This window comes from Pyrgilauda ruficollis, unplaced genomic scaffold, assembly GCF_017590135.1.
Source record: "Pyrgilauda ruficollis isolate IOZ18807 unplaced genomic scaffold, ASM1759013v1 scaffold29, whole genome shotgun sequence".
NCBI lineage: Eukaryota > Metazoa > Chordata > Aves > Passeriformes > Passeridae > Pyrgilauda > Pyrgilauda ruficollis.
In genome coordinates, this window is record NW_024524266.1 from 5124716 (window position 1) to 5139484 (window position 14769).

The 14769-nt window shown below is 40.4% G+C and overlaps 1 protein-coding gene across 1 annotated transcript in view; it reads right to left on the reverse strand.

The window, feature by feature from the left end:
- Window positions 1–14769, reverse strand: part of ANOS1 (anosmin 1) — a 131351-nt gene that overhangs the window by 98319 nt on the left and 18263 nt on the right. Inside the window, exon 2 of the mRNA XM_041472487.1 lies at window positions 8729–8776. Coding sequence (XP_041328421.1) covers window positions 8729–8776 — 48 coding nt within the window. The remainder of the gene's footprint in view (window positions 1–8728; window positions 8777–14769) is intronic.

Below are 14769 nucleotides of genomic sequence, written 5' to 3' on the forward strand. Positions count from 1 at the left end.
TGCTAAACTTTACAAAGCTATCCCTATCCTGCCCTAGCTTTATTGTGTAAATAACAGTGGCTCAACACACTTTCCAGCAGAGATGTGAGCTTCCTAGCTAAGAAACCTAGAATGTTTCAGCTACTTCAGGCTAATGATCTCTCAAATGCACACTAATATGTTTGATAGAAGTCTCTCAGCATGTGTGCACAGAATGCTTAACATAAGAATAACACTACTGTGGGCAGGGCAAATCGCTGACACCATTTCAGACTGAGTTAGATGCTGGAGGCACAAATTAAAACTGTGAGCTTTCATTTCAGTGGGCTTTGACAGATGGAACACTGCATCAAATCTCTAATTGTTTAAACCATTAACTCATCTTTCCACCTGCATTATCTCTGGAAAGAGCTCAGCTGGAAGCCTGAAACAATTGCTGGAATACAGAATTCAGGAGTGTATATTATTCTAAATAGAAAGTAAACTGTCTTTTTGAGATAGTCAAACACTATGTTTATTTGGCTGCAGAATCTGTAAATTGTTTATCTTTATTTTCACATTTTCCTCTCAGTTCTGAAAACTCATGAAACAGCCTTTCAGCCCTCTCACAGAATCAATCAATCAGGGACCACGGCCTTGGCCACTGGGAACAAGAAAGTTGTATTGCAATTCACAGTGTGTTATGATGATCCCCATTTATCTCCAGTCCTTGTAAATGCCACAGCACATGCAGCTCTAAATTATGCCTGCTGGTCTCTTGACTTTCAGCTGCCTACAAAAAAAAAGCCTTGTGTAAGGAGCCGCAAAAAAAAAAAAAAAAAAAAAAAAATTATGTCTACTTCACAAACTCTTGAAATGCCTTTCCCAGTCATTTCATCCCCCTTTTAGACCACCTTAGGTCTAAAATACAGTTTTCACTAAGCCAGCATCAATGCATAACTCTGCCCTTTCAGGTTACTCTCAGCAGCAATCAGCTCTGTTGTTTTTATAGGGAAGCACCTGTTACATACTCAGCACTTCCAAGTACTTGAGAAGAACAGCTCTGGAACTGTGGCGCTCACACTGTAAAAACAAACCGGAAAAATGGAGCAGGAACAGCAAAAGCTGTGCATTTACATCCAATTTAACAAGAATGGCCACTGGAAGGCAATGGGATTTTAAGGACAGAACTTTGCAAATGGCAGAAGGAATAAGTCATCTGGGGATTAGAAAGCATAAGCAGAAAAGAAGAAGAATATATTGGCCAAGAATTTCATTAAGGAGCTGGAGCATCTGCCATATACAAATAAGTGCAGATACCTGGGACTGATGAGCCTGGAGAAAAGGTTCAGAAGGATCTTACTTATGTTTATAAATATCAATTGAGATGCAATGAAAAGGAGGCAGCCAGGCTCTTCTCATGCCTATGGACTAAACAAGAGGCCATAAGCACAAATCGAAAAACAAGAAATACGGAAACTCTTCTACTGTGCAGGTAGTCAAACACTGAAATAAGCTGCTGAGAGAGGTTGTGGTCTTCATGTATGGAGATACTCAAATTCCAGCTGGATGTGGTTCTGGACAACCTGCTCTAGTTGACCCCTCATTAAAAGATGTAAAAGGGTTTTCCAACAATCTCACTGACTCTTTGATATATTTTTAACAAACAGATAGATAGGTAGGCACACATAATAGTGACACTAGTGGAGAGAAAGAGACAAAATATCACATAAAAATTTTTAGAGGGTAAATTAAGGAGAGGCAAAAAAACCCAACCCAGGAATTAAGTAAAGATGTGAAAGTTAAATCCAAGAGCAAAGGTCAAGTCAGTGAAGGAATTCAAAACACAACACAGAACAGTTTATTGCTATTTACAAAAAGAGCAAACCTCCAGTGCAAAGTTGTTACCCTTGAACTACTTCAGTCAGCCTTGCATATTATTTTCTTAGGCCAGGTTTTGACAGTATTTCATCTATCAAGTAGTTCTTAAATCCACAAATAGCAGCTAGGGAAAGATTGATCAGCAAATTTAATGGCTATTGTAATGCTTTAACCAAGTTAGTTAATCAGTGATATGAAGGTTAGAGGCAGCCTGGGATGCAATGTTATGGACTAGTGAAGTTTACAGTCCTGAGGGATATGGATCAGGCAAAAAATAAGGTCAGGAAAAGAATAAGGTCAGGACCCTAAATATTAGGAAAGTAAACTTCCAGCTCTTCAAGATGATAAGTCAACAGGACTCTCTGGGAAAGTACTCTAAAGTACAAGGGACCAGAAAAGACCTGGCAGATCTTTAAGGACATGTTCCACACAGCAAAAGAACTCTCATCCCCAAGTGTAAAAATTCAATAAAGGATAGCAAGAGACCTGCACAGATGAGTGGAGACCTTCTGGTCAAGGTAAAGGGCAAGAAGGAAATGCACAGGCAGTAGAAGTAGGCACATCTATCCGGGCAAGAATACAAGGACACGGTCAAATAGGGTTAGGCTGAGGTATTTCAGCATTTTTCCTCTCAGACTTCAGAGGCAACCTTTTTTTCCCCACACCTCACAAGTGCATTGGCTGCAAGAGAGGGACTGGAGAAGCAAAGTCACTCCACCTGTAACCAAAGATCAGGCCCATAACCACCTGAGGAACTGGAACATGCATGGTGTATGAGACCTGATGAGATGTCTCCCAGAGACCCAGGGGAATTGGCTGATGTATTGCCATAATATTTGAAAAGTCACAGCAGACAGGTGAAGATCCAGGTGGCTGGAAAAAGGGAAAAGCTGCACCCATTTTTGAAAAAGGTAGAAAGAAGGATTCTGGGAACTATGAACCTGTCAGCCTCATCCTTGTTCCTGGGAAATCAAGGAACAGATCCTTCTAGGAGCTAGGCTAAGGCACACGGAGGATAGGGAGGTGATTTGAGACACATGGCATGGCTTGGTTTAATCAGGCCTCTAACAGGGCTTCTCACAACATCCCTCTCTCCAAATTAGAGAGATGGATTTGATAGTTGGACTCTGGTGGAAGAGAAACTGGTTGGCTGGTCTCATCCAGACAGTGGTGTTCCCTAGAGGTTAACAGACCCCTGGGCATCAGTACGGCTTACTATTGTCATCTGTGGCATAGCAGGACTGAGGGGGCCCTAAGCAAGACCCTCTGCAGATGACACCAAGCTCTGTGGTGTGACTGACATGCTTGATGCCATCCAGAGGGCATTGAACAAGTTAAAAAGTGGGCTCATGGGAATTTTATGAGGATCAACAAGACCCAATGCAAAGTGCTGACCTAGGCGAGACCATCCTTTGTATCAATACAGGCTGGGGGATGAAAGGATTGAGAACGTCCCTGGAAAAGGACTTAAAGGTAGTGGTGGGTGAAAAGCTGGATATGAGCCCACAGCGTGTGCTTGCACAAACTGCATCCTGGGCTGCATCACATGCAGTGTCATCAACTGATTGAGGGAGGTAATTCTGTCCCTCTACTCTGCTCCAGTGAGACCCCACCTGGAGTGCTGCTTCCAGCTCTGGGCTCCTCAGCACAGGAAATATGTGCCCCTCCTAGAGCTGATCCAGAGGTGGGCCACAAAAATTATCAAATAGGAGAAGCACCTCTTCCAGTAGCAAAGCTGACTGACTACCTGTGTTGGAAATAAGCTGAGTCATGTTTTAGATGAAATCTATACATATACAGACACTACTTCATCCTGTATATAACCTGTACTTCATAATGCTTTAAAATAATCACTTAGGTTACTCAGAGTTTGATATATCATAACAAATATGATTAGTTATCCAACTATGGGAAACGGAGGGATGGGAAAAGGAGGAATAAGCCCAAAATAGGTTATATTTGCCTACCTACAGGCACAGCCCATGTCAAAATATTATTTAAAGACACTCTGAAAATGACAGGCATTAATGTATTTTTTGCAATATTTTGCCAAACACTTGGCTGTGATGGAAGACTTTAGGCCAGATGCATAAAACTACATTCATCACCTTTAACTGTCTTTCCTCAACCAGACAATAACCTCTGCAGAGGTTCTATTTTCAATTCCTCTGCTGAACCAGCTGTCAGCAACAGGAACTGGGGTTTTATGTAGTCATGTATACAGAAAAAAAGTAGAGAGTGTCTGTTTGTCTGGTTCTCAACCCAGATAAGCTTTTTACCCCTGTGGTGTCTAGGAATGAGTTGAGCTGACTGAGATCCAGGTGCTGGTCCTGAATTCTGGTGCTGGTTCTTAACTGTGTTAAGAAATACTGAGCCCAGCTCAATCCAGCCCATTTTCTTTTTCAGTCTCTCCACTTTGCAGTTCTACTTCCTTATGCTGTTGTTTATGAGTTCACCTTTGCATTACTCAGCAATTCCAACAGGCTGGCAGCAATCTACTGGTAAAGGAAAAGAAAATAAATACTATATTTTAACTTTCATTACCTAGACCAAATATGAATGGAACCCCAGTACACAAACAATTCTATACCATGTAGTATCAATCCTAATGAGTGTGTCAATGCTAGAGGAAACAGTTAAGTAGCTCCCAGGAATGTGGAAGGCTGAAATGCCTCTACACAAACACACAAATCCACTCCCCTTGTCAGGAAATAGCAACGGGGCCACAGCTTTCTAGCAGCACAGTGGCTTCCAGCTCCTCCTGTCTGCTGCCCACACTGCATGCACTGGTGTAAAGGCACCTCAGCTGGCCTGTCAGCCAGTTGCCTTCCTAAAGGAACAGCCCTTTAGGGTTTATTCCTTTGAGATAATTCTCTGGTGTTTCCCTGTTGGTTTCTGTTACATCAGGAATCCCTGGCTAGTCTCCATAAGACTGCAAGTGCATTCCAGTGTGGCCAGCACATTTCAGAGTCATTGGCAGAGGGTCCCCTTGCATGCTGTCCATTTAACCTTCACTTCTCACCCCACACGGTCACCAGGCACAAACGTGATACTATACCCATTCCCTATCACAACTAGTTTAAAGCTCTATCAATAGGCTCCTCTGGTTTCAAAGCAGCAACTCTCCTCCCTGAGAAAGGTGAGTCCTTACTGGTAGTACAAGCATGCCTGGTGCTACATAGACCATTCCATGGTAAAAAAAAACCCTCATTTTTGTGGTAATACCAGTCACAGAGCCATGCAGTAATAGACTCAGCCCATTTGTTTCTTCCAGCGTTGCTGCCTTCAGCTGGAAGTATAGAGGAAATTATAACTTGTGCCTTGGATTCCCTTGCCAAACATTCCAAGGCGCTGAAGTCCTTTTTGATCATCCTTGGACTACGTGCTGCCACTTCATCATCCCCTATGTGGAAAATCAGTAATGAGTAGTAGTCTCACGACTGCTCCAGATTAGGAAATTTCTGTGTGACATCCCTACCCAAGCCCCCAGGAAGGCAGCAGACCTTCCTATGGGTAGGGCCTGACTGGACACAGCACTCCAGAGGTGGCCTCACCAGGGCTGAGCAGAGGGGCAGGATCACCTCCCTGCTGGCAATGCTCTCCCTAATGCCCCCCAGGATCCCACTGGCCTTCTTGGCCCCCAGGACACACTGCTGGCTCATGGACAGCTTGTTGTCCACCAGCACCCAAGGTCCTTCTCCACAGAGCTGCTTTCTAGAAGGTCACTCCCAGCCTGTCCTGGCACAGAGGGCTGTTCTTCCCCAGGTGCAGGACCCTGCCTTTGCTGAATTTCAGGCAGCTCTTCCCTGCCCATCTCTCCAGCCTGTCCAGATCCTCCTGAAGGGCTGCACAGCACTCTGGAGTATCAGCCACTCCTCACAGCTTTGTGTTGTCAGTGAACTTGCTGAGGAGGCATCTGCCCTCTCATCCAAGTCACTGATGAACAAGAGAAACAATACTGGGCCCAGTAGTGAACGCTGGGGGCTACCGCAAGTGCCAGGCCCCAGCCAGACCCTGTGCCCCATTACATCCCTCTGCAATTTGCCAGTCAGTCAGTTCTCAATCCATCCAGTCCTTCCTTCCTGAGTTTGTTTATGAGGATATTGTGAGAAAATATCAAAAGCTTTGCTGAAATTGAGGTAGAAAATATCCACTTCATTTCCCCATGCACCCAGATGAGTTGTTTCATTGTAGAAGGCCATCAGGTTGGTCAAGGACTGCTCCTGATAATCTACTTGTCATCCATGTGGAGATGGACTTCAGAGTGAGGCACTCCACCACTTTTTCAGAGATTGAGGCTGCCTGGTTGGTAAGTTCCCTAGGTCTTCCTTCTTGCCTCTTCTGAAGGCTGGGGTGACATTTATTTTCTTCCAGTCCTCAGGCCCTTCCCCTGATTGCCACAGCCTTTCAAAGGTGATTGTGTTTGGCCTACTTACGGTGTTCACCAGGTCTCTCAGCACTTGTGGGTGCATCCCATCAGAGCCTAACCAAGGGAAACCTTACAACAAACACTCCTTTACCCAGATCTCCTGTGTCAGAGATTCCTGAAGGCTGGTCTTGTCAATGAAGATTGATGCAAGGAAGGAGTTCAGCAACTCTGCCTTCTCCTTGTCCTCTGTTACCACAGTCCCCATTTCATTAATTCCAGATGTGTGGCCTTCCTTGCCTCATTTCTACCCACTCTGACAACCTCTCTGTATTCATTCCAAGTGGTCTGCCCCTGTTTCCATCTCCTGTGTATTTCCTACTTACATTGGAGAAATGTCACAAGTTTTGTAATCATCCACACAGGTCTCTTGCCCACTTTGCCAAATTTCTTGCTCACCAGGATGCATCATTCTTGAGCCTTGCAGAAGTGATCCTTAAGATCAACTAGCTGTCCTGGATCCCTCTTCCCCACAGGAATCTTCCAAGAAGCCCTTTAGCCCTAAAGAGGCTAAAGCTTGCTTACTTTCCTGAAGTCCATGCTTACTTGCTGCCCTGCCTCCTTCTTGCCTAATACTGGATTCCACAATCTCATTGTCACTCTAGCCAAGGCTGCCCTCAACCTTTATATCTCCAACAAGGCCTTCCATGTTAGTTGTAGTAGGTTGAGCAGCACACTGTTCCTTGTGGAATCTTCCAGTACCTGCCACACTCATACAAACCTCCTCCACCGAGGTGCTGAGAAGAAGTAAAAGGAATTTGCATTTTTTAAAATGCTAACTGAATTCCCTGAATCACTTTGAAAATTTTAGCTAGCTAAAGCAATTGTTTAACTTTGCATTGCAAAACACAGAAAATCAAAGCCATGCTGGAAAGACAATATTATGCTTAAGTTTAGCTCTGCTAAAAATTTGGCCAAGTTTACATTTATTTATTTTCTAAATACAGCAAAGCTGCTTTCTTAAGGAAAATATATTACCTTCCCAAGAAAGAATCAAAAACATAGAGTAACATGACTGCAAAGCACATTTTAAGTAATTTAAAACTTAAATATCATTGTTTTGTAATACAATATAATATTAATTTGTAGCATTCTTACACTGGTTTCAAGATACTGATTCAATTTTAAGGTAAAATTCATGTGGATTCAATAAACTTGGGAGTGACTCAGAGAGATTCTTGTAACCTCTGCCCTGCTTTAAAACCTGGACTACTTTTCTTGTGTGATTCCTTCTTTGTTGGGCAGGCACAAACCATTGGAAAACCTTTCAGATTACTTACCACAGTAGGCTTTGCAACAAAATTTTTTAAAAAATGTATCAGGATCAATATCCAACTGTGGAACAAGTGATGGATCACTATGGAACAAGGCCCTCATGCTTTCCTGCAAAGGCAATTCAGTTATCATGAAATCCTTAGCAGGATTAAGTGGCACAGATAATAGGAAATGTTCCATTCCATTATTTTATTATATTGACACTGTTATACTCTGGATTTGAATACTGATAAAAGCAATCAACTTTGTTTTATTTACCTGCAACAGAACAGTCAAGAAATTGCCCCATTTTCCCTTTTATGTCAACAGAAGCTAGATCAGCGAATGTGTAATCTCATTCTTTAAATGTACACAAGAAATCAACACGTGTTAAAATCAAAGGTTAGCATTCAGCATTTAACATCAAGTGCATTATTGAAACAATGCAGAACAATGCTACTTAGATTTAATTCCATTTTCACTACAACCTTCATGAATAAAAGGTCTCAATTAACACATTTTTAGGACATTTAGGCAAATTTCCAATGAATGCAGCTTCCATGAGGTTTATGAACAGTCAGCAACAAATGTGCAATTTCTCTTGAGCTAAACCCACTAAAGCTGCCAAATTGTTGTTGCTTCCACCTAGGCACCATAGAAAGACCCTTGCACAAGAGAATCAGTTTACAATTGGCCCATCTACCCTTTAGGCTTTCAGGGTTTAAATGCTAGAATGGGAAAGGGGCGTCAGTAGAGCCACTGGGATTTGTGTCAAGAATACTTTTCAAGAAACTCAGGTTCAAGATAAAAATTAAATACCCAAACTGAATGAAATGTTGAATGTTGAAATACCCTGGTGCTGTTGGAGGAGGATTTTTAAGTTATTGACAGTTTTACTCTCTTCTGACCAAAAATACTGACAAAACCACAAATGACACACCAGTTTCTAGCCAGTGTAAACTTTCTTAAAATGACAGAATTATGTTGGTTTAACTACGCTTGATATGTATCCTCCAACATGGTTCCTTTGTCCTGAAAGAGTAAATCACTTGGTTTTAATTTTTGTTATTTTATTACAGGTTGAGGTTTCCAAATAAAATATAAAAAGTTACTTCTAAAAACAGGCTAAGAAGAAAAGCATTTAATCTGCAGTCAAGAGACTGAAAGCAGGTAGGTAACATAAATGAGAGAGGAAAAAACAGGACTTACCTTTGAACACTGTTTATGATTCTGGCACCAAGCAAGTGACCCATTGTTCTGAAAGACAGAGGAAATGTACATGAATTGTAATATTTCTTTCAGGCTAGACATATTCACCCTAACATATTTAAATGGAATACACCATCCAGTTCTGCATAGACAATGATGTTGTGCCACAACATAAGTACCAATCCTGACTGCTAGTCCCTTTTGTGGAGTTAAAGGCTCACACAAGTGTAAAGTGAACATTAAAAAGTTAGGAAAGCATTTCAGCAGCAAGTTTGGTGGAAAACTGAACAAAGTCATCTTTCAGTCCATCTTTGTAAACACTTGCTGTCTAGAATTGCTAAGTAGCAGGCAAAAGGGAACACTTGCATTCAAGAAATTTATATAGATTAGTAGTGATTCATGAAAAGTCCATTAGTTGCATTTCAGTATTGCTCAACATTGAAAACAAATTGTCAAGCAAAGATAATGAACAACCTTTATGTAAATGGAAAATTCATTTAAATGCAATATGAGTTTCTCAAAAGACACCTGTGTCAGTGTTATTTTATACATTTGATAAAAAAAGTGCATTTCCAAGATAAGGAAACAGTATAGCTCTGATTTATCCTGACTGCAGTAAAACAACCAGTAGAGTATAACACGCAAAATAATAATTTAAGCTAAAGGAAAACATGATGAGAAGAGAAAGAGAAGTATGAAACTGGCAAAGGGGCAAACAACAACTTCTTGTTCTTCTAGAGATGTTTCTGAAAGGTCAATTTTGGAAAAAACTCACAGCTCAGAAGTGGTGTTAAAAGATGAAACAAAATAATTATTTACTTTCTGTGTAATGGAAGATTGAAACAACATCAGGAAGGCCTAAATGACTGAACATGAGAAATGAGGTACAAACCCTGCAACATATCCTAAGCTGACGTACTTAGGACATTATATGTATGTACTTCTTCCATCATTTATAAATCCATACTCTGGAAAAAGAATGGCTGAAGAGTCTGGTAAATCTGCTGTTCAGAACTGGCCTACAATTATCAGTCTATGAGGGAGTAAAAGGACACCCTTTCATAGGAATTAGGCAAGGTATTCCCACAGGGAATGTGACTGCAGTATTCTGTCACTGTTGGCACCAACTACAGATCTGGAAATCAGTTTCCAAGGAGGAGGAATTCAGGTAGGCCAGAATGCAAAGTACAGCAGCTCTATATCCCTCATTTTTCTTTTTTTTTTTTCTTTTTTTGTTAGAGTGAAAATAATGGAATGACATACATATGTTACATATGTTGGTTTCATCTGGCATAATTGCCCCCACAGTATGGTCTGTGCTTTGGATTTGTGCTGGAAGCAGTGTTGATAACATGAGGATGTTTTTGTTACTGCTGAGCAATGCTCACAAACAGCATCAAGGCCTTTTCTGCTCCTCACCCCATCCTACCAGGAAGGGCTGGGGGTGCACAAGGAGTTGGGAGGGGACACAGATGGGACAGATGACCCCAACTGACTAAAGGGATATTCCATAAAACATGGCATCACACTCAACATATAATGCCAAGAGAAGGAGGAGGAAGGGATGGATATTTGGAGTGATGGTGTTTGTCTTCCCAAATTACCACTAGGCATGACGAAGGGGATGGCTTCTGTGAAACAGTGAAATAATTCCTTGCTTTGCTTGTGTGCATGGCTTTTGCTTTACCTATTAAACTGTCTTTGTCACAACCCATGAGGCTTTTCTACCTTTACTGTTCTGATACTCTCCCCAGTCCTACCCACAGATGAACTGAATGAGCACATGTCAAGCTTAGTTGCCAGCTAGCTCTTAATCACAACAATACAAAACTTTTTATGTATAAAACTCACACAGATTAAGTAAAAATTATTCTGCCAATATACAATTCAGAAGGAGAAATAGATACATTAGAATCATGTAATGGAGACAACCACAATAGTTTTTCAAAACTGTGCTCTGATCTCAGCAAAATCTGTAAGCTTAAATACAGTGATTTTCTACCACAACTATGAAGCCCATGCTTTGAAGCTGGATCTCTCTTTGTGACTGTTTAAGAAGATCATGTTTGTGCATGCCTTCATACAAGTATGTAGTCACAAAAGTTTCCAAGATGTGGCCAGCAGGTCAAGGGAAGGGATCGTCCTCTTTTAGTCTGTTCTCATGAGTCACACATGGAGAACTGCAGGCAGATCTGTGATCCTCAGGACAAGAAAGTCAAGGACCTGTTGGAGCGGGTCCAGGGAAGGGCCACTACAATGATCTGAGGATCAGAGCACCTTTCAATAAAGGCTGAGACATTTGGGGTTGTTCGGCCTGGAGAAGAGAACGCCCCAGAGAGACCTTATTGCAGCCTTTTGTTATATAAAGGGGACTTGCAAGAAAGACAGACAGACCAAGGCCTGTAGGGACAGAACAAAGGGCAACAGAGGAAAACAGAGAGGGCAAATTTAGATTGGATCATAGAAAGTTTCTTCCCTAGATAAAGGAGGTGAGATACTGGAACAGGTTGCCCAGAGAAGTGGTGGATGCTCTATCATTAGAACTGCTCAACAACCAACATGAGCTCACGGAAGATCCCAGGGCAGGAGGGATGAACTAGATGGTCTTTAAAGATCCCTTCCAATTTCCATCATTTTGTGACTTCAGCTCTCTCCATCTCAGAATCATAGAATGATTTGTCATTCACCACAACCCTTAATCTGAACCTCAGAAAATTTATATATGTCTTTTTTTCATATGAGCTGAAATGCTAACAATTTCTACTCCTGTATTACCAAGGAAGCTATGGGGATAATAAACATAAAGACATATTCACTTTTTTTCACTCCTTTTCACTTATTTGCAGTTATTTAGGAGCACTTTAAAACAAACAGTTTGTACTATTTAATTTCAATATTTTCTGAAAATTTATTTTATCTTCCAGCAGATTACCATGCAATACTACCTAATTTCATAATACCATTTTTATCTGTCATTATGATAAAATTTAGCTAAAACTGAGATTTGATAGCATAAGATTAGCTAACTATGAGTACCATCTTAGGTCCAACCCCTTTGGAAAGAGACATAAATAAAAGAAATAAAACTTTAGAACAGCTGTAAATAACATAAGCTAGTGGGAATTCTTTAGTATTACTCTCAATGCTGTATTAGGATTTATTATTTCCATTTACAAATCTAGCCAGCAGCAATGTTGCAACAATATTTTATGTGCTAGTTTCAATATATCCCCCTTTCTTCTTCACATAAAATGTGACAGAAGTAGCTGATTGCAATAACAGATCAGTAGCAGCTCACCACTTTGTTTCAGTTACACTGCTACTTTCCACTGAACTAGAAAATGCACCTCTGCTTTTAAATTAGATCTGTTACTTGAGCCAATAAAACCATAAATGCCCAGATGTGTGGTTCCCCTACTTGATAATTTCAACATCTACAACTGTTTTAATTTTTCTACTGAAACCTATTAGCACTTGAGTTAAAAAGGAAGTCTATCAAAATGTAAAAATATTGATAAGCAACTTCAATGTCATACAAACTAACATGGTGTGAATGATCTTTCATTGCATAAGGAAAAACAAATTCTACAGGCTTCCTTTGAACAACAAGGTATCAGAGCAAGCACAAACTCTAAATGAAGGCTCTCCTCCACTCTGCATCCTAACACATGGTTCATCACAAACATTCAGCTGTGATTAATGCCCATGCCAGTGTACCTGGCTGAAACCATAATTTCAAATAATCAGCAATTTGTGTTTTCTCTGTAGCATTTTACATGTTTCCACATTGCATTCTCAGTTCCCTCATGTCTGTTTTTCTTCAAACCCAATTCTGACTTGACTTATGCTGGTGAGACTTTTGCCTTCATCTTTAGTGGTGGCTTCAATCTGCAGTGCAGAAATGGCCTCAAGGAAGAGTTAAATACCATTTTTCCTACCCATTTATAGACCTTGCACAGCATATCTTCAGGGCAACCTTGAAACATCCTAATCTGCATACTGAAGACAGCAAGCTGCACTCAACAGGGCAGACTCCAAGTATCCCATCTTCCCAGGCCTGACACATCACATGAAAGATGTCAGGCAGAGGAAACTAAAGCAGTCTCCAACAGCATATAGGAGATGGATTAGAGGAACTCGGGTCACCACCTGAGCCCCACACACTTTCAATCTGCCAGGAAGGAAATGGTAGACAAACTTCAAGAATCAGACCTTCAAAGACTAGGACTGTTTGACATGTACAAGAAAAAGAGCTTACAAAAGCAAAAACAGGAGGGGAAAAAAACTAAAACAAAACAACAGGTAAATATTACAAGACTCAGGATTACCAGATCATATTACAAGATTCATTTCAGCAAGTATTTGTGCACACTTGATTTCCTTTGTTAAACTACACATGCCCTTCGTCCTAAACAGTTAAGACAAACATCTATATTCTGTGCCTTGAAAAAAGGAAAGCTGTCCATCATTTCTTGTAAGAAAAAAAATGCATGTAGAGAAGCAAGAAAAAAAAAAAAAATCAATCTTCTTCTACCTACAGTGGGCCCCATGGGGGGCAAAAAAGTTAATAACATTCACAAGCAAGTACAAACCGGTCTTTAATTGGAATAGCAGGAAAAAAAACCTAGTATAAAATTACTCAATTTGCATCTCTGTCCATAATTATGTTAGGAGATACAACCCTTCTTTTGAAATGCCAGACATGAGCTATGAAAATTAACTAGCCACTTCATCTGCTATGACAGTAGCTGCATATCTATTATCAGTTTTGGAAGCCTCTTCTCCCCCGCCCAATCTTCAATCCACATTTATGTGAAACCACTGTATCTCAGAAGTGGCCTCTCCTGACGACCTCACTAATTCTTTCAAAATGACAAAAAAGCATAGAAATAAATCTTTCAAATAATAGTACCTACTGAAGTAAACAGAACATTTAAGTAGACAAATCAATAACTGCTGCAATGATGAATTTAAAAAGAGGCTCAATATACATTTTCTGTACCGCTTCAAAAATCTCAGCAGCTTGAAGTTAAAAGTAACAGTAAAGTATAATTTGGGTTTAACATGCATTTCCTGACTGCATGTTCACTATGACACAAATTAATACAGGTACTTATCTATGTCAGTGCTGTGTGTCCCCAGGCCCAGCTCTGAAATGTGGAACTAAGGTGCAAAATGGAATCAACAGAATCACACTAGGCATCCCAGATCCCAAATACAAAAGTATGCACTTAGGAATGAATTTCATTTAAGTCTGTACACTTAGTGGGGAGAGATATCAAAACCAACAGATAGGAAATGCCAAAGATAAACTTATTTCTCAAAGCCCTTCTATCAAGATTAAACACAAATTTGTAGTAAATGTATGGGCAGGGGAACCACAGTACCACCTCTCCTGTCTGTGGTATTTAGCTATGCTTTTGTATATAAATAACAGGAATATATTTTTATTTGAAAATAATGCAGGAAAATGAAGAGAGGACACCCTATTATACAACACTATGAACACCTTTCATAGAAGTCTTTCACCAAGTTACAGCAAATTTAAGCCCTTATGCACTTTGAGATGACTGAGCAACAGGCTAGAGTAAAGACTAAAACCTGGCCAGTGAAACCAAACCACTCTGTAGAAACGAACAGGAGAAACACGGAGCTTCAGGTGGCGGAAGGACAAAGTTATGAAGTTCAATAGAGAGGTCCAACTCAGAAACAAGACTGGCTCTTTCAAGGGCAACTTATGCAAACATATTTCTAGCATTGTTTCTACTACATGCTTGCCCAGTGAATGTCAAGTTTGAAAACTATTCATTGGAGAAGCCATGGATAAAAGAACAGTATGAGATGAAAATACCTATAAAATACAACAAAATAGCAATACTATTCTGGTTCCTTGGCTTCTGTTCAGTAAAGAAAGGAAGGAAATACAAACTGAAATGACTACATTTTGCTCTTTATATAGTTTCTGATTTCATTGTACATTTTGTGTATTTTACGGAAATAATTCCTTAGTAAGGGATTTCTGTTGCCTTATAATGCTTCTA